A 19848-nucleotide genomic window follows, 5' to 3' on the forward strand; every position below is an offset into this window, starting at 1 on the left:
TCTTGTTTTTAGGAACCAGGGATTTTTTTTTTATTTTTTTTTTATTTTGAGACAAGGTCTTTCTAAGTTGCTTAGGATCTTACTAAATTTCTTCTTTTTTTTTTTTTTAAAGAGAGAGTGAGAGAGGAGAGAGAGAGAGAGAGAGAGAGAGAGAGAATTTTTAATATTTATTTTTTAGTTCTCGGCGGACACAACATCTTTGTTGGTATGTGGTGCTGAGGATCGAACCCGGGCTGCACGCATGCCAGGCGAGCGCGCTACCGCTTGAGCCACACCATCAGCCCATAGGAACCAGGGATTAGACCCAGGGGTGCTTTACCCCTGAGCTGCATTCCTAGTTCTTTTTATTTTTTCATTTTGTGACAGAGTCTTGCTAAGTTGCTGCGGGTTTCCTTAAGTTGCTGAGCCTGACCTCCACTTGTGATCCTCCTGCCTCAGCCTCTAGAGGGGCTGGGATTACAGACAGGCCCCGTGGCGCAGGGCTTGGCTCTGTGCTTCTGAGGTCTTGGTCTCTGATCCTAAATCTGTGGTTCTGGGACTCTGCAATCCAATCCTGTCTCATCCCCGTGGCCCCGGGGTGGACATGGTGGGCAGTGGACGGGTTCAGGAGCAGTCAGAACCAGAAGCCTTGGGTTGGCTTCCATCCCCACCCGCCTCTGCTCTCCGCTCGGTCTCTTCCTCTGCACCGTGGAGGCAGGAGCAGTGGGTGAGCCTCGTTCTGGGATTAAATGATTAAGTGCAAAAAAAAAAAAAAAAAATCTATTAAGAAACGCCTGGCGCCCAGAGGGGCTGGGTCATGAAGACCCCCCTGCCCTTGGCGGTCCCAGCGCTGGCCGCCCCCGTGGCTCCGTGTCTGTCCCTCTGGCCATCATTCAGTGAGGACTGTCCGCCAGACTCTGATCTAGGCATCGGGGATTCCTCAGGCAGAAGTGCCCGTGGCCACCGCCGTTCTAGGAAACAGGGAAGCGGGAGGGCCAGCCGTGGGGAGAGCTGTGGGGAGAGCCGGCTATTCCTGCCCCGGGCTCCCCCCAGCTGGGCCCCCAGGAGTCAGGAGCGCCCCCCCACCCAAGCCTTCTGGGCTGGCCACAGAGAAGCCAGCAGGAAGCCCGAGCCACAGGAGGGGCAGGGCACGAAGGCCAGGGACCCAGGACCACGCTGAGGAGTTTCCACTTTTCAGCTGCTGGAGGCCGGCCCAGCCTGGCCTGGCTCTCCCCGGAGGCGAACAGATCAGTGGCGTCAGCCTGAGCCTGAGCCTGAGCCTGAGCATTTCTTCTGGAAACAGAGGCCCAGGGGCTGCTGGGTCCCGAGGTCACCCACAGCACCTCCCACCCTTCAGGGAAGGGCAGCAGCGGGCACACGGTGGCCCCAGTTCAGACCCCTCTGTCAGCTGAACAGAAAAGCCATTTTGGAGGCCCCGAGGGCTGGCTGATCAGCAGCCTGCATGGAGTCTTTTTTTTTAGCGGGTACCAGGGATTGAACTCAGGGGCACTGGACCGCTGAGCCCCATCCCCAGCCCTATTTTGTGTTTCATTTAGAGACAGGGTCTCACTGAGTTGCTGAGCAAGACTTGCCAAATTGCCCAGGCTGGCCTTGAACTTGTGATCCTCCTGCCTCAGCCTCCCGAGACGGTGGGATCCCAGGCGTGCGCCACCCGGCCTGGCGCCACCTGCACTGAATCCGTTCACAGCTCTAGAGCGAGGTGACGGTGGGCGTCTGCAGTGCCAGGCAGGAGGTTCCCCACTCTGCAGTGTCTCCGCCCCTCCTCGCTGTAACCCTAGGAGGTGAGGGGTCATTCCTCTGTCCATACTGCAGACAGGAAAACTGAAGTGTAGCCAAGGGACACAGCTTCCTGGCCACACAGAACGTGGCTGTGCTGGGCTCGAGTCTCTGCCCCTGTTCTTTTCCTCTGGGCAACACTAAGAGACAGATCAGGTGAAATTCAGCTCTGCAAGAGGTCCTACTGTGCCCGCTCCTGGTCTAGGTGCTGGGGCTGGGGTGCAGCTCGGTGGAGGAGCACGTGCTTGGCATGCACAAGGCCCTGGGTTCCGTCTCCAGCGCCACAAAAAGGAATAAAGAATAATAAGACCAGCGCTGCTTTCCCAGAGCCCAGCCCTGGGCAGGGGCTCTGGGTGGGGTGCTGGCACCTCGACTGCTCCCCCCCGGGAGTCCCCACCTCCGGCCTGTAAACGGGCACCTTGCGCTTGACGCTGGCCAGGAGCCTTCAGCTCAGCGCCTTCGCGTCTCTGGCGGACAGCACAATGCTGTATGTCACCAGGGCCCTCAACTCGCCCGAGGCCCAGAACTGCACATGGTCACCAGGCGGAGGCTCAGAGGGAGGGACAACAGACTCCCCGTCTTAGCTGGAGGTCAGGGCAAGGCCCAAACCCAAGCAGCTGGCCCCAGGGAGCCTGCTGTCACCCATCAAGCCACACTTGGTGGGAAGTGGGGACCCCGGTGGGATGGCAGTGTCCCAGGGACAAGGGCCAGGCCCTCTCCCCGACAGGGTCCCCCTGGGCCCAGAGGAGGCAGCCGGAAGCCCCTCCCCTGGCCTCCCCACACACCTGCGAGGCACCGGCCTGAGGTCCCCGCACGGGAAAGCACTGGTTTTTTGGCTCCAGGGTCCACGCCAGGCAGGGGGCAGCTGCAGGACCAGGACGGGCTGCCCACGCCTCTCCTCGGGGGGGGGGGGGGTCTGTCGGGGATGAGGAGGAGGTGGAGGGGGCAGGGGAGGAAGGGAGCAGAGAAGGGGCCGGAGGGGAAGGAGGAGCTGCTTCCCAGTCCACTTTGCACTTTTGACTTGAGGAAAAGATGAGCCAGCAGGAGGGGACAGCCCCGGGACCCACCAGGACGTGTGACAAACCAGGACGCCTTAGTCAAAACGTCAGTGACCGTCCCCCGTGTCCGAGACTCTCACCACGCTCACGTTCTCCGCTGTGTTACTTCCTTCAGCGAAATGAACGTGTTTTGAAGTAAACGCGAGCAGCGTGTCCATAAAGGGACAGCAACAGGGCGACACAGGGCGACACAGGGACTGTGGAAACCAAACACCGCGGAAGTCTCGCAGGAACTGCCACCTGCAAAGCCCCCCTGGGCTGGACGGGGAGATCAGCGCGTGGGAGAGAGGGCCCAGGACAGAGGGGGACGCATTAGCACCCCATGGAGGCCGCCCTTCCCCAAGCCACAGAGGGCCCGGAGGAGTGGGCGGGGCACTGGGCTCAGGCTTTTTCCAACCTGGACGTCGGTCCCCCGAGGTCTCCAGGTGGATGGACTCCAGCCAGCGTCCCCACCCTTCTCCAGGAGGCTGGGAGCTGGGGGCCATTTCTCACAGGGTCCAGGTCCAGCCCAGCCCAGGAGGCCCCCAGGATGCCCCTGGTGCCCGCAAAGCCAGGGAAGGGCGTTGGGGTGAGAGGGGGCAGCAGGTGCCAAGCCCAGGGGTGGGGACAGCCCTCGAAGCAGCCCTTCTCCTTGTCTCTCTGGGTCCTAGGGAGTGGCAAACCCAGGCGAACCGCCCTGCAGAGCCGGGCCGACTTCAGTTGGAACCTAGATCCATGGCAGGCAGGTGGCCTTGGGTGAGCTGTGACCTCTCCGAGCCTCAGTTTCCCCTGCTGTAAAGTGGGCATGGGGTCGGGTACACACAGACATGGGCAAGGATGGCCGGCAGACTACCAGCACCCTCAGGGCTGGCGCAGCAGCAGTGGGGCGATCACGGACGAGAGGCTAGTCTGAGCCTCGACTTACCCTGTCCTGGCCAGTTACCCATTTTCTCTGAATCTCAGTTTCCTCATCTTTAAAATGGGGACAATGATACGAACTCTTCACTGGCCACGAGGACAGAAGGGGGTCCTGCCTATGAAGTCCTCCCGCAGACCGTCCAGGTCTGCATGACGGGGACCATCCTTCCCTGGAGAAGGACGCTGCCTGGGCCGGAGGATGTGGCTGGGTGGGGACTGGTGCCAGCGGCTCCAGCCGGGTGGTCTCCATCTCCGCTCTCGTCCCCCAGGTCTGGTTCAGTAACCGCCGCGCCCGTTGGCGGAAGCAGGCAGGAGCCAACCAGCTGGCAGCCTTCAACCACCTCCTGCCAGGGGGCTTCCCGCCCACGGGCATGCCCACGCTGCCCCCGTACCAGCTGCCGGACTCCACCTACCCCACCACCACCATCTCCCAAGGTGAGCGTGCGGCCCGCCCCGCGTCCCTCCCCGGCCACCTGAGCCTCCAGTCCTCTGGCTCACAGGGGTTGTCCCTTCTAGGTTGTCCCAGTTGTGGACTTTCCTGTGCACACACTGTTAAGCCAAAAGCAGACCCCGCCATGCCCTTGAAATCCTTGGCTCAAGAGGTCACCCTCCAGGAGCACCTGTGGGAAGAGAGCTTTCCAAATCCCTTCCATCACGGGTCCCGGGCATCTTGGGGACATGCTGGGCTGCGGGCCCGAGACTCTGCATTCCCAACAAGGGCTGCACAGAAAGAGGGACCCTGACAGAGCTGTGTAGCTGCCCGACAGCTGGGAACAGAAACGGCTCCGGGTCGAGCCATGTGAACCCTTGTCCCACCACCTACTGGCCTTGTCACCTTGCATGAGTCCCCAACCCCACCAAGACTGGTGCTGTCATCTGTAAATGATGGGAATCGAGTTCTCGCCTCGTGGCCCTGAGACAGCACCTGCGGAAGCCCCTGGCACGTGGCCGATGCTCACATACAGGAACAGGCCAAGTCTGAGCCCATCAGAGTCACGGGGGTGGGGGCGGGTGGGGGGGGGACTTTCAGTCCAGCTAACATTTACGGAGCACTTGCTGTGTACCTGCAGCAAGAGCAGCATGCAGTTGCAGAGAGGACGTCTGGGCATAAGGGTGTCAGTCAAGACTAGGCCCGTCCCTAGTGTCCTGCTCAGGAGCCAGTGTGTCCCTTCTTCCAAGTCACTTGAGAAGGCGGCCGCTTTCCCCCAGGGCTGAGACTGGGCTGCAGAGGCTCATGGCCGGCCTTCCTCCTAGGAGGCTCTTTCCTGCCCTCAAAGGCACAGCCTCCAGGGCGAGGTTCCGGGCTCAGGACTCTCTGGGGTCTCTCCACAGATGGGGGCAGCACCGTGCATCGGCCCCAGCCCCTCCCGCCGTCCACCATGCACCAGGGTGGGCTGGCCGCAGCCGCTGCCGCGGACACCAGCTCCGCCTACGGAGCCCGCCACAGCTTCTCCAGCTACTCGGACAGCTTCATGAACCCGGGGGCCCCCTCCAACCACATGAACCCCGTCAGCAACGGCCTGTCTCCTCAGGTAGGTGCCCCCCTGCTCCGCCAGGCCCATCACCAGACACCTGAGGCCCAGGTGACCCAGGTGGGTTCTGCACGGAGAGAACAGGTGTCACTGAGAACGCACTGGTCTCCCAGAGCCCCCTGCCTGTTGGGGAGAGTTTCGGGGGGGGGGCTGTTCCGTCCACTCCCACTCACTGGGGTAGCCGTGGTCCTCGGCCCAGGGTGAGCTTCTCAGGCTGCCCACCTGCGTGTGGAGGGAGGGCTTCCACTGTCTTGCTGTCTAGAAACCGAAACAGCACTGTGCACTTGCCCTTGGCCTGCCCCGTCCACCTCATGCTGTTCAGGTGGGTGCCTGGTCCGGCCTGGCCCCTTCCCTGCAGGAGGCTGGCTGGGCTGGGGTCCACCTGGGCTGCGTCTCCTGCCTCCCACCAGGAGTGACCTGTCCTTGGGAGGCAGGACCCTCTGGGGTGCAGAGAATCGCAGATGAGGCTCTGGACCCAGAGCTGCACTCTGATTGGGTCTCAGAACTCTGTTCCCTCGCTCTGATTGGTTGCTGGTTTAGTCACTCGGAGAGGTCCTGGGACCTGCTTGGGATGAAGTCAGAGTTGGCGCTGGGCTCCTGGTGGCTTTTGGTGGGTTTGAGGAACAGGAGTCGATGGTGCCAGAAGTCCCAGGGAATTTGAGGCACCGATGGGTTCGTTTCTGTAGCTGCAGTAGCTCCCAGATCCCCGTGGGGAGGGGACAGAGCCCGCCTGGGTTTCTTCTGACTCTCACCTGCTGGGACCCCCAGCCCTGTCTGTGGGGAGCAGACACCAGACACAAACGGATCCCAACAGCTGTTGTGGGGGAAGGGTCGGGCTTCAGGGTGAGTTGAAACCCTCGCTCTGCCTTCTTGGGGTGACCTCAAGCTGCTGTGCAGCTCGAGCCTTGGTTTATCCCCCGTTCCACACGACTCTGTTGCTAACCTGCACCAACCTGGTCACCAGTCCAAGCGCCTGGCACCCAGCCTGGCACGAAAGAAAGGGCCGAGCCAACGTTAGTTGACTCCCTGTCCTGTTTCCTGGACAGTGTAATCGATACGGGACACCTGTTGTCTCCCTCGAGGGAAAATTTTTTTTTAAACAGTCAAGGGGATCTGCTACTTCCTGCAGGCCACAGCCTCCAGCCACCTGTTTGTGTAAATAAAGTTTTATTGGAACAAGGCCACGTTCATCATGTGACGGCTGCTCTAGTGCAGTGATGGCGGAGTTGCTGAGCTTCCCGAGAGACCAGAGTCTGTGGGGCCTCAAATACTATCCGGCTACCCAGAAAAAAGTGCCAGTCCCTGGTCTAAGGCAGGTCTGCTGGTCTGGGTTCCTCCTGGTGTCTCTACTGACCCGCACAGCGGGGGGCGACCTGCGTCTCCGCCTGTCCCTCGCTTGGGAAGACCTGGAGCAGTCCTTTCCCCTTGCTGTGCCTTGATCTTCTCATCTGTGAAATGGGGACAATGCGGGTACCCACCTCCTAGGCTCACTGAGGATGGAGTGAAGTGACCGTTGGAAAGGGCTTAGTAAACCTGAGCAGGCCACGCAGCGCCCTCTGGAGGCTCCCCAAGCCTCCTGGACCTGGCCACAGGGTGAGGGGACATGACCCAGCTGAACTGTCAGCCCCGGGCTGGTCTCGCCGGGCCTCCTGGGTGAACAGACCCTGCAGGTGCCCACAGCCTGCAGCCAGACCTCCCCTGGCCAGTGAAACCCAGTGGCCTCTTGGGGGCTCAAGGTCATGACCTCTGTCTCGTTAGTGCGGGGGGCTAAGCGGCCAGGCTGACCTGCCGGGACTGAACAGGGGGTCAGCAACCCAGGAGCCCCGAGTTTGCCAGGGGAAGGTGCTGCCGAGCGCTGGGGTGTCCGTGGCCCAGATGTGGTCCAGGCCTGGCCCTGGGGACAGAGCCAGTGTGGGGGAACACCCTGGGAAAGTTGAAGAGGGACCTTGGACAGCGTGGAGCCTCCCTTTCCAGATGGCGGGACATGTGGCTGGCCAGGCTGAGCCAGGGCGCCCTGCCCCCTGCCAGTAGCTGCAGCCCATCCTGTGCCCAAGGCCTCTCCTCGGCAGGACCCTGTCACAGAGCCAGGAGGCCCAGCAGACAGGGGTCCCTGGGGCGAGGGGATGGGCTTAAGGGTGACAAGGGAGGGGAGAGCAACTCCCTAGGGTGAGCACTGATCTTGGGGAGACTTCCCCCTCATGGCTGGCCGGCTTTGGGGTGGGGTGTGTTTGCCTGGAAGCCCCCAAAGGGGACCCACACCCGCTGCCTCACAAGAGGAGAATTGAAAGGAAGAGACCGGGACAGGGCACCCCATCTTGGGGCTGAGAAGCCGTGGGACATGATGGATTGGGTGACCTTGGAGAGCCACCCAGAGTTCCCACCAAAGGTGTGAAGACAGACGGAGGGTCTGACAGGGGCAGAGGGGACCCAGGGGTGAAGGGCTTGGGCGGGGAGGGGGCCGCACTCAGGGCAGGAGCCAGGGCAGCAGTGTGCACGTGTGTGAATGGGTGTGTGTGTGCGTGTGTGCGTGTGTGTGCATGTGCATGGGTGTGTGTGCGTGTGTGCGCGTGTGTGCATGTGCATGGGTGTGTGTGCGTGTGCGTGTGTGTGCATGTGCATGGGTGTGTGTGCGTGTGTGTGCGTGTGTGCATGTGCATGGGTGTGTGTGCGTGTGTGTGTGTGTGTGTGCATGTGCATGGGTGTGTGTGCGTGCACCCATGCGCCCAGCTGGGTTCAGCCCTGGACACTTCCTGAAAGACCTGAAACACAGGGAGGAGGGGTGGGCAGGGGCTTCGCGTCCAAGACAGAAGCCCCAGCTTTTCCCAGCCCTGACTGCAGGGTTCCCACGCACAGCCCCCCACCCCCAGCACCCCCACCCCCTGCCCAAGCAACATCACGGGCTCATCTCTGGGGTCTTGGAGAGGTGGGGTGGGGGGTTCTCACCCAGGAGGGGTCTCTATAGGGAGATCATTTGTGGGGACAAATGGGGCCAGTGTCCCCCCCCCCCCCGCAGGAGGGGCTTTAGTGCAGCTCACCTGGGCCAGGAGAGGGTGGCTTTCCACCTGGGCTGGGGCCAGCACGGCCTCCGTGACCCGGGGCTGCAGGTCCTGCCGCTCACTGTGAGCCGGGAGCTTTGCCCTTGACACTGGACGGTGGTTTGTTCTTACAGAAGCCCCACCCCCGGGGGGGGGGCGTGAAGCTGGGCTCGGAGCACCTGGGCAGACCTGGGCAGACCTGGACAGACCTGGGGCAGCCGGCTCCTCATCCTCATGGCTTCTGGGGAGAAGACACCTCCTCCTGCAGGTTCACCTGGGTCCCTTGTCACCAGGCGGCCAGGGAAGTGGGTGTCACAGAGCCCCCAGGACTCCCTGGGAGATTTGGCCAAATTTCACAGAAAAAGCGTTTCTCCTCATTTCTGTGCCTGTGTCCTGGGCAGCCGAGAGGAAAGCGGTTTACCAGCGGCCTGCCTGTGCCAGGCCCTGTCCCCACACCCTGTCACCTGCTCAGCCTGGGGGAGGGAAGAGCACTCTCCCCATGTCACGGATGAGCAAACCGAGGCCCAGGACCTCAGGGTAGGGACCAGTGGCAGAGCCACTGGGTGGGCAGAGCCCTTCCTTTAGGCTTGGGTCCCTTGGTGTCCCCAACTGCAAACGCCAGCCTTGCGGGATCAGGTGCTAAGCGCCTGACACAGGAGGTCCCAGCTCTGCGCACTGTGTCCTTCCGAAGAGGTGTCGGGGAGCCCAGGGGACCTCATTTCCGACGGCTCATCCCGGGTTAGGACTCAGACCCTAGCCCCCCCCCCCTTTGCTCCAGGGTCGGGACCTTGGAAAAGGCTCTTAGAAAACAACTGGGAGTTGGGGACAAAAGACGCCTTGGGGACGGGAATACACTGACAGCTCTAAGAGCTGCCAGCCCCGTCTAGCAGGGACAAGCAGAGGGTGCAGAATGAGGACGCCCGGGTCCCCTGCCCTGCGGGGCCCCAGCGCGGTGGGGAGGCAGCTCATCCTCGGGAGCTCGAGGTCAGATGGCGGGGACAAGCCTCCTGTCCTTGGGCGCCGCGGCCTGATAGCAGAGCACAGTCTGCTCTGGAGGGGTCCCTGGGAGGGTGGAGGCAGGTGTCCCACAGTCACGGGGACTTGCGGGTCTTATTGGCCCCAGATCCCAAGCACAGAGTCACAAGCAAAATTCTGCCATTTCCAGGGTCCTTGGGGCTGGAGGCCACAGGCAGGCTCCCTGTGCTGGGCCTCTCCAGGGATGAGCCATGTGCCCCCAGGTGCCAGGCTCCGTGGAAGGTTCTAGAAAGTGACAGAGCTGGGAACAGGTGGCTCCAGAGCCCACTGTGCTGTACACGGTCAGCCCCGAGAAGCTGGTCCCAGAGTCCATAAGGGGCCATGGGGGCAGAACTGGGTTCAGAGTCTGTGTCCCCGAGTCCCTTCTTCCCCAGCTTTTTTTAGGGGTCGATTCAGGGCTGGAAATGGGAACCAGGGACCAGAGAGGGCTCAGCTTCCCAAGATGGGCACCAGGTCACACCCTTGTGTTGGTGGCCCCCAGGGCGCTAGGGTCCTCATGCCCCTCCTAACGTCCCCAGGTGCCACCACGTCCCTCTCTGGAGCTTAAGGAACCTATAAAGGGATTTACATAGTCGCCATCCCTCCGACACCGAGCTACGAAAACTACCCTCCAAGTGTGCAGCTAATCACTGCCCACTGTCCCTGCAGACCCAGGCTCCTGTCCCTCTCGGGCACGTAATAATGGGGTGACGGGGGCTGGGACGCAGCTCCGTGGGGGAGCAGCTGCTTAGCGTGGGTGAGGCCCTAGATTCGACCCCCAGAGCTGCAAACAGTATAAACACTACAGTGACCGTCACCGTGGGCTGGACACTTACGGCAGCCAGGCCCAGGCGGGCCAAAGGCTGAGCCTATGTCCCAGGTCACAGCTATCCCGTGACTTCCACGTTACAGGCAAGGAGACTGCTTTATCGGGGTCTTCCATCCGCCTATTCGCGACTGTTTGTGGGGTCATGTGTCAGGCTCTGTGGAAGGTTCTAGAAAGTGACAGCTGGAATGCAGCAGACTGGCTCCGGGGCCTGCTGTGCTTTCCTGAGCTGCCCCGAGAGGCTGGTGCCACATCCACACAGGGCAGCTGAGGTCCAAGGTCATGGGGGCAGTTGGTGGCAGAAGCAGCTTCATAGTCTGTGTCCCCAAACCCCTCCCTTCTGAGGGCAGGAGGGAGGCGGCTCCCAGCGCTACTGTGATTTAGGACGGGGCTCCTGCAGGCTTCTCAGGAGCTGCCTTCCTGGCATGGGGAGCTGGCCTCCGGGAAGCCACCCAGCAAGGACAGACACTCCCTCAACAGAACACCTGCCGGGTGCCAGCGCCCACGAAAGCACTTTGCCTGCTTGAAGTCATTCCATCCCTCTACTTGGGAAAACACGCTCAGAGAGGTCAAGTGACTTGCGGAAAGCCACAGAGCTGGTGAGACGTGGAGATAGGATTTTAACTAAGATCCACTTGACCCATGAACTTCCCCCCTGGCCCTCAGCAGGACAAGGTCAAGGCAGTCGGCTGCCCTAGGGAGCTACGTCTGGCCCCGGGTGAGCACTGGAGACTCCCGTTGCCTCTTTCTCCTCTTATTTCCTCTTGGTCCCCCGCCCCTTTATTGGTGACATTGCGTTTATAATAAGCATTTAAAATGAGTCTTGCTGGACCAGGACGGGGAAGGAGGAGGGAGCAAGAGATTTGTCGGCAGGAAGATGGGGAGGGGGATTGTAGAGTGTTAAATAGCCCAGAATTTTTAAAAAACTGATGCAAATCACTGGTAGGAGAGAAAATTATGTGCAATTACGTCCTGATATTGGAAGGTTTTGCCTGGCCCAGGCAACAAGATCTCATTAGCAAGCAGAAAATAAGATTGAAATGGTGTGTGAAAGAGCCGAGAAATGAATTTGAATGCTGCGTTTGTCCACAATTACCCCCTCCTTCACACACATTTTATTGCAATTTTTTTATTATTCTTAATCTCTCCATTCCTCAAAGCAGATTGGGGACATCCTGGCATTACCGGGGCATCGGGAGGAGGTGTGGAGGATTTCCTGCCCCCGTGAAAGGAGACCCTTCTCTCGCACATTTTCCAAGGTTGGGTTTTGGAGGGATCAGAATTCATTTCTCCGGCTTAGCAGGTTGTAGGAACACGGCTTTCACCCCGCGCTCCTCCGCGCCCCGCCCAGCCCTGCCCTCGCCTCCTTCCTGGGCGGCTCTGCCGCCTGCTTCCTTCCCTTGGCCTTCGGGGGTCTCCTTCTGACGTTCCCTTTCCTGGGAGGCCTCTCCCTCGGGGACCAGGACTGGAAGAAAGCCTGGGGTGGCAGAAATGACGAGGCCTTGGGCGATAAGAAGCCCTGACTTGGAGTCCTGCTTTGCCCGCTTACTAAGTTGCTGTGTGACCTTGGGGAAGCTTGCTTCACCTCTCTGGGCTTCATTTTCCTCCTCGGAAAACAGGGACCACAATCCCTACCTCTCGGGGGTGCTGTGAGGACTGACAAACTGGAGTCAAGTGCCTGGCACACAGTAGGTGCTCAATAAATGTGCATTCTCCACACCCCCCTACCCTCTGTGGCTCGGTCCCTAACTCTGCCTCAGGGCCCTTCATCCTGTCCCCTCCCCTCTCTCCTTGAGCCCTTTCGGTTGCCAGGGAAACGCCCGTGTTGGGTTCCCGCCTAGGACCACGTAGGTGTTCTGTTGGCCCAGGGTGGGAAGACAGGGTGCCGGGTGCGGAAAGCACAGGAGGCGCTACTTCCGGCCGCCTGGGGTCCCTGGGGAAGGGTGGGGTGACTCAGATGGAGATGTGCGCCCCAGGACCAGGGGAGCGCTGAGTCACCACCACCCGCCCCCGCTTCCCGAGGCGACCAGCAGTGTTGGTGTGGGTCAGGGCTCAGCCTGTGGAGGGGGCCGGGAGTCTGTGGCTGATCCTCTTGGACCTGAAGCCGGGGGTCTGCCCCCAGCTGGCTTTCACCTCACCAGGTCACAGTCCAGCTCCCGAGACCCCCCCCACCACATCTGCCCGCCCCACCCCTCACTGCAGCCTGCTGGGGGACACTGGGGACCCGGATGTGGCTGCTGCCCCTCTGCTCACCAGGCGTCCCCTGAGGCAGGGGTGAGCCTTGAGGCTGAGAAGGGCCACCGTGGAGGCAGAGGCGAGAGCTGACAGCCGTGGTCACTCAGGCTCCTCTCTCCCAGCCAGATGCCTTTGCCCACGGCTGACCTCCTCCCAGGGAAGAGCTGGGCCGTCTCCCACGTCTGGCTCCCTGCCCCGGTCACCTGCTCCTGTCCATCAGGGCCTGGCTCCAGCCCGCGGGGCGAGGCCCTGGGAACACACGGCCCGTTGGTTTGTGTTTCCGCCTTCTCACGCTTCTCCTGGGTGGAGAGCAGCTGGGGGGAGGGACTCCTGCAGAAACCAGGATCTGGAACTTTCCAGGCTGCCAAGGAGGGGGAACCAGGCCTGTGTGCCAGGAACCCGGTCCCGGCTGTGGCCCGGGTGACACCGGGGTCTTTTGCCATGGAGGGGGCGAGGAGAGCTCGCCAGGGGCCTCTTCCCTCCCGAGAAGGTGCAGCGGGTCCTGGGATCCTGGGGCGGGCCCTCCCTGAGCTGAAGAGCAGTTCAGAGCCCAGCGTTCCCCTCGGGGGACACCCTAGTGCCCATCCCTGGAGCAGGGCGTGTGTCTAGCTCCACCCTCGAGCCCCACCTCCGTCCCTCTGCAGAGTCGGTCCGGCGGGGGCAGCCAGCCTGGGAAAACCAGATGCTCCAGGCCCCGGGGTGGCCGTGGTCTTAGGCAGGACCCCGGGCAGCCCTGGGCCACTCAGCACAGGACTTATTTTGGTGACACGCATAATTCTCAGGGTCTGGCACATAGTAGGCCACCAAGAGCTGTTGGTCAACCCCCAGCACAGTACAGGCCTGATGGGACCCACCTGTGGTGGATTCCCAGAGGACTCTGGGGCTCTGGACGGTCATTACTCACGACACGCGGCCAGCTCTGCTCGGATGAGGGACACATCCAGGGAGACCAGACCTCCCCTCCACAAAGAGCAGTCAGAGATCTGGTTATGGACCCTGTGTTGTGATTCCTGGTCAAACAGGGAGAGCAGAGGAAGTTTGGAGGAGGGTGGACATGGTCAGAGAAGGTGACCTGGACGAGATGTGACTTTAATCAGGGGGAAATCAAAGAAGGGATAGGGGACTGGGGCAGCCGGGGCAGTGGCCAAGGACCCGACAGGAGTGAGGCGTCCGCTAGCTCAGGGCCACTGTGGGCAGTACAGCAGACACACACCAGGGCTCCATTCCAGCTCTTTGGTTTCGCTGTGTGATCACAGGCAAGCTCAGGGACTCTCTGAACCTCAGTTTCCTCATCTGCAAAACAGCGTTAGGGAAACTGGAGAGTGTTGGTGGGAGACGCCCAGCACTGTGCCCGGCAGACAGCAAGAGCCTTCCCTCGCTGCCTCTCCCCCCCGAAGGGGAGCTGGACGTGGAGGTCTTGCTAGGCTCTCTGCCTCCACCTTCTTTTTCTGGGCCAGGAGAATCCAGGGCAGGCCCAGCCTGTTCTCTGGTAGGAAAATCAGGAAATTCGGTTCTCTCCCCGTCTGTCTCTGGCCCACCATGTGATCTTAGCAGAAGTCTCCCCGCTGGCGCCTGTCTCCCTGTCTGTGACAGAGACCGACCGCGCTGTGATTCTGCAGTTCTCCCACAGGAGCGGCTCTGCGGGTGGGGCCAGCCCTCCAGGTCCACCTCCTCCCTGGGCTGCCGGGGTCCCAGCAGGCCAGGGGTTTAGCCATGGGGACCTGCCTGGCTTGGTGGGAAAGAATGCAAATAGCGGATTTGTCCTTCTTTCTGATTAGCACTGGGGCTCAGGACGAGACAGTCCCGGCAGATAGAGGGGAAGAAAATGAGGGAGATTAGCAATTAATACTGCGGCCGACGCGGAGCTTCGCAGGCCCGTCTCGGGGGTCCCTGGTGGGAGGGGCGCTGCCGAGATGGCTGGGCAACTGGACTTGGGGGCCGGGCAGGACCCCAGCAAGGAGGGGCAGGGTGACTCTGTGAGCTCCCCCAGGGCCGCATCCCTGACTCCAAACCTCCTCGCCTGCATTCCCAGACTCTTCCCCCGCCACCCCGTTCTCTTCTGCCATGCACCCAGACCTCCTATTCTTTAAGACTTGGCCTCCCCTCACCCCCTCTTAGTGGGCGAGCCTGCTTCCCCCGGGGGAATGCACCACACCTCATCAGCATATGAAAAGTTCCGTGTTGCTAGACAAGAATTAAGAAATAAATAATAACTCTGGGTAAATGTCCCCAGCACTCACCTGGCCATTACAGGGATTATCTCATTTAATCGTTCTAACCCCGCTTCGGGAGGGCCTGGGATTATTTCTGTTCTGCACATGGGGCGACAGAGGCACTGAATGCTTTCAACAATTTGTCCAGGGGATGCCTGGCCTGGGAGACCAGTGACTGTCATTGAAATAGTCTGTTTCCCGCCACTGGTGAGGTCTCCAAGGGCCCCAAATGTGACTCTGACCTCAGCTGATCCTAGCGCCCTCCAGAGGCAGGAGCGCAGACACCAGGACCAAGGGGGTGCAGTCTCTGTTTGTTTGGGGGTGCGGTCTCTGTTTGGGGGGTGTGATCTCTGTTTGGGGGTGCGGTCTCTGTTTGGGGGTGCAGTGGGGCATCTCCAGCACTGTCGCTTTCTACCAGGTTCTTCCCCGGCTCCGTTTCTCCTCTGTAAAGTAGGCTAAGCAGGGTGCCCGCCTCACAGGACTCGGGCGAAGGGGTCTCTGCACACTGTATCTGGTAGCTATTGGCAGATGCAGGGCTCTGAGGCTCTGGCAGGGACCATGATGGGCCTCCGGTCACCACAAGTGAGTGCAGGGCAGGACCAGCCCTGCTGGTGCGGAAAGGCCCCCCACACCTGAGCTGCTGCCCCCAGGCTCCCTTTGGCCTCCCTCCCCAGGCTCCACCCAGCCCCAGCCTCAGCCCCAGGGGTCCCCTTTCTCCCCACCCTCACCCCAACTGCGGCATCTTTCCAACATCTTCACCAGTGGTGACAAGTGTCCAGCCAGCCCCGGGAATTCTGCTAAGGGTGTTGGGAGGCAAGAGTCAGAGGAGGCTCCTGGCCAGAGGCTTCTGGGCATCACCCGGGAGCTTTGGAAGGTCTCTCCTGGCCCCAGTCACTTCTCCCCCCATTGCCGGGGGAGAAGACCCAGCACTTTCTTGGGAGGTGTCGGTCCTGTCCCCTTTCTCCTGGGCTCAGCTGATGGGAAGCTCACCCTTCTTCTCCCTGTCCTCCTTCTCTCCCTCCTCTTCCCAGTCCCCCTCACCTGGCCCTTGGCCCACACCTCCTGGAAGACAGGACCGTCCCTTTCCCCCTCCTCCAGGGCGGTTCCCTCCGCTTCTTTCCCCCATACCCACCCCCATCCTCCTCCCCACTCGGGCTCATTGTCGCTCACCTCTGTCCCCCCCCCCACTCCCCTCCCCCGCCCTACCCTGCCCCCTCTCTGCGTCCCTGGGGCCCCCCGCGACCCGTGTTCGCTGGGGTGGCTCGGCATCCGGGCGGGCAGGGGCGCGGGGACAGGGGCGCGGGGACAGGGGCGCGGGGACAGGGGCGCGGGGACAGGGGCGCGGCGCGGGGACAGGGGCGCGGGGCGGATCCGCGGCCGCCCCTCCCCTCGCGCTCCGCCACCGCCGCCGCCGCCACCGCGCCTTTGATCCATGGCCCGAGGCCGCCTGACAGTGGAAAATGCGGGGAGACAAAACCACTCAGTCAAAGTGATTCCCGACGACTGTCTCCCCGAGATAAGGACGCGCTCGGCTCGGCCGCCGCTTAATTCCCGGCCGGGCCCGGATCCGGCGCAGGAGCCGGCCGCCGCGGGCCGAGCGCGGGGCCAGGGGACCTGCCCCGACGGCCGCGGGTCGCACGGGACTCGGGGACCCAGGCCCGCGCGAGGGCACGTGTGGGGAATGAGGCTGGGGGCGTCCTTGCCGTGTCACCCACTCGTTGCAGCCCCTTGACCCCAGCCTTGCCTTCCTTACTCCAGAACATTCCTGGCCTCCCCTGCCCTACACTCTCGGCCTCAGCTTTCCCTGAACCTCTAGTCTGGGCAGCCTCACCCATTTTCCCCAGGGAAGCAGTGTGGCCTCTGGGCGTATCTTTCTGGATCCTTCTCTCTCCTGCTCAAGCAAGGTCCAGGCCATCTGCGGGCCTGGTCCCCACCACAAAGCCCAGCATGTAGTAGGAGCCCCATAAAGTGCAGGGAGGCTCTGAGCATCTATTCCCAGACCAGCCCTGAGCGCCAAGGACACCAGGTGGGCTACACCTGACCCCTGCCTTCAGAAACAGAGACCGCAGGCAGACAGCCGGGAGCCAGGGCCTCCCGGAGAGGAGGGCGGCCGCTGAGCTGGACAGTCTGCCCCTAGGCCCCCACCAAGGGGAAACCTTCCTCAGGGCAGGCTGGCTTGACCACACTGGACAGGTCACTTGAGGTCAGGCTTTGCTCTCTGACCAACTGTCCCGGGGAAATGGGGATCAGTGTGGGCAGGAGGGGAACCGCCCTGAGCCTGCGAGGGGCTTTGACACGGTAGAAGCCGGGTGGGTGAGGGATCCCAAGGGCTGGGGACCGAGGGGCGGCCCCGAGAAGCAGAATCCACACCGGGCCTGTCAAAAGCCCGGGCCAGCAGGTCCTTGGCCAGATGGGGAGACGGAATGAATCGGGGCCACATTCCCAGCGCAGGCTCTGGTGATGTGGGCTGATCTGGGGGTGCCGCTGAGGGACCGGGAATCTGCCCTTTAAAGAAGCCCCCCTCAGAGGCAGCTCACCCCAGGCCTGGCACCCAGAAGCGGCAGCCTAGCAAGCGTCGCCCTTGTCTACCTCCTGCAGGCAGAGCGGAGCCCATCCAGGGCCCCCTCACCTACGTGCACCCCGGGATTCCTATGCACCTGGACCCCCTTTTCCTTGGAAAGCGACTCCAAGAGGGTCCGAACCACACTGAGCCAAGATCCCTCTCCGGAGGGACCTCAGAGCTGGAAGAGCCACCTCCGTTCACAAATAGAGACAGAGCCCATGTTCACCGCCAAGTCCTCTCGGGTTGGCGGGGCTTTCCAAGGGCAGGTGGGTGGGCGGCGGCCCCATGTTTAGAGGGCGGATTTGTCGCATGGACACTGGCATCAAGCTGCCTGGGGGTGAACCAGCCCCAGCCAGGGAGACGGAGGCGTGTTGGGGTGCGCAGGGGAGACCCACGCCTGCCCTGCTCCTGCCTCTGCATCCTTCTGGGCTGTCGGGGGGCTCAGATCCCGGCCCCCCAGGCCCCGTGGAGCTGGCCCAAGGCCAAATGAATGCCACTCTCTCGCCAGACCAGGGTCTCTGACCCGCAGCATCAGAGGATTAAGGTCCCACGAGGACCCTGGCAAGTGTCTTATCACAAAGGGGACACTTCCAGGCTGAAATTGAGACATGATGCCCAGGGGCAGAAGTTCCTGAGCTTCCCCGGACCTGGCGTCCCCGCTGCAGCCCAGGGTGTCCACCCGCCCAGCCAACTCCTCTCACCCTCTCTAGGGCTCTGGGCTAAGGCAGCTGCCCAGCGGGACTCCGTCTCTATCCTGACCCCCGAAGAAGCAGGGCCCCTGGTCCAGGGTGGTCTGTGCTCATATCAGTCACCACTCGGAGCATAGTCCAGAGCCTGGCGGCAGCAGACCCTCTTTGATTTTCACTGAGCCCCAGGGGCCTGGAATCCTCATGCCCCCTGTGCAGATTCAGAGGAGAAGCCAAGGTCGTCAGTGGGGGACAGTGTCAGAGCCCCAGATCAGGCCTGCCCTCCTTGCTGGGCTGCCAGATCAGGAGGGACTGGGCTAGACCCCTGCTGCCAGGTCTGGCCTGCCCATTAACAAGGTCCCCAGGGAGGTGCAGGCCTGGGAATGGCCTTACCACCCGGCCCCAGCTCCCATATGCCCTCTAAGCTCCCCACAGTGATTCACAGTGGACCACCCTGGACGGCAGAGGACAGTAACAGGAAGCTGTGGCAAGAGCCCACAGCCCCTCCAAGACCAGGATGAAGTGTCCAGGGATCCAGAGAGAGACCGAGGGCCCTCCCATCCTGCAGTCCCCGAGCATGCCCACCACGGGCTGGACAGCCTGTACCCTGGCTCCCTGGCAGGGCAGGCTCTCCTGGGCACACTCCTTCCTGGGCTGACAGGGGAGGGACCCTCTGCAGGAGGCACACAGGAGTGGGAGCCAAGGGGCACAAGGCAGGTGGGTCTAGACGGACGGAAACCTGGGTCATGAGATGCTGGTGACAAGGGAAGTGGGTCCAGACAGACACACGGAAGGGCCAGGGAAAGGGAGGGACAGAAGGAGCCGTGGAGAGGGGAGGGGAGAGGTGCCCAGAGAGGAGCAGAGATGGAGAGAGGCAGAGCCCCAGCACAGGAAGACCAGGGCAGATGGACACACAGGGCTGCAGAAAGGTCAGGGACAGGGAGGGAAGAGAGAAAGGAGGCCAGGGACCAAGGTGTGGACAGAGACCACCAGGAGGCACGGCCGGAACCTCGGGAGAGGGGGCCCAGAGCAAAAGGGGCGGGCCTGAGGGTCACCTAGGACCGGGAACACAGTCCCGGCTCTGTAGTCCCAGCCCGCCGGCTCCCAGCTGTGTGGCATCATCAGGTTGCCCATCAACAGAAGCAGTGACAGTGGCAACCTGCCCAGATGGGCTTCTCTCCATGCTCCCTGCAACCCCTCCTCCCATCCTCGATGCAGAGGTCCACCCAGGGTGGGGACCTGCTCCCAGGCTGCCGGGCCTGGGCCCCACATGCCCTGGCCTCCTGGTGGGCAGTGGCTGGTCCTGGATCCCCAGGCGCCTGGGGTGGGAAGTTCCCGCCCTTTTGCCAAGTGTTTCCCTTTAGTTCCAGATGCCACCCTGACAGGTGCTTCCCATGATTAATGTCCCCAACCCTTGGCCTGGGACCAGCTCCTCCTCTCTAAGCCAGAGCCGGAGGGTGGGTGGGCGGCACAAGGACAGAGCCTTCTAGAATCCGCCCTGGCCCCTCCCTCTTCCTGGACCTCCTGGGTCACCTCAGTTGACCATGGGTGACTTTCCCCAAGCCTGTGGCTCCCTGGCTGGGTGGCGTGGTCGTAATCCTGCTGTCACGGTCGGAGGCTGCCTCTGCCCAGTGCCCAGAGCCCCTGGGAGCAAAGCAGAGAGGCTGCTGGGGCTTCTGGGAGCCCACAGCCCTGACGGGAGTCACTAATGCCCATGGGGGACAACTTCCGCTCTAACAGTGACCATCAGGGGAGACTCACAGTTGTCACATCACACGGGAATGCCAACAGGCTTCAGCCACTTGAAAGAACTTTGCAGTGGCAGAGGAGGGGACCCTGGATCGCTGGAGCCAAGCTTCAGGGCCTTGGCTGGTTTAGACGATCGCTGTCCAAGTTGGGGACTAGGATTGGAGTTAGAACGGGTTGTGTTGAATTGGAATGTATTGTTTAAATTACTTACCAGCTGTGTGACCTTGGGCCAGGGACTTGACCTCTCTGTGTGTCAGTTTCTTC

At 61.8% G+C, this 19848-nt stretch overlaps 1 protein-coding gene across 3 annotated transcripts in view; it reads left to right on the forward strand.

The window, feature by feature from the left end:
* Pax7 (paired box 7) overlaps positions 1–19848 on the forward strand; it is an 86334-nt gene that overhangs the window by 48827 nt on the left and 17659 nt on the right. For 2 of the 3 annotated variants that reach the window (XM_078025430.1, XM_078025431.1), the window contains exons 6-7: positions 4001–4166; positions 5064–5263. In XM_078025430.1, the coding sequence (XP_077881556.1) occupies positions 4001–4166; positions 5064–5263 (366 nt within the window). Of the gene's footprint in view, positions 1–4000; positions 4167–5063; positions 5264–17916; positions 17957–19205; positions 19221–19848 lie in introns of all 3 variants that reach the window. The other variant, XM_078025429.1, reaches the window with a different exon arrangement.

This window comes from Ictidomys tridecemlineatus, chromosome 11, assembly GCF_052094955.1.
Source record: "Ictidomys tridecemlineatus isolate mIctTri1 chromosome 11, mIctTri1.hap1, whole genome shotgun sequence".
In the NCBI taxonomy this organism is placed as follows: Eukaryota; Metazoa; Chordata; class Mammalia; order Rodentia; family Sciuridae; genus Ictidomys; species Ictidomys tridecemlineatus.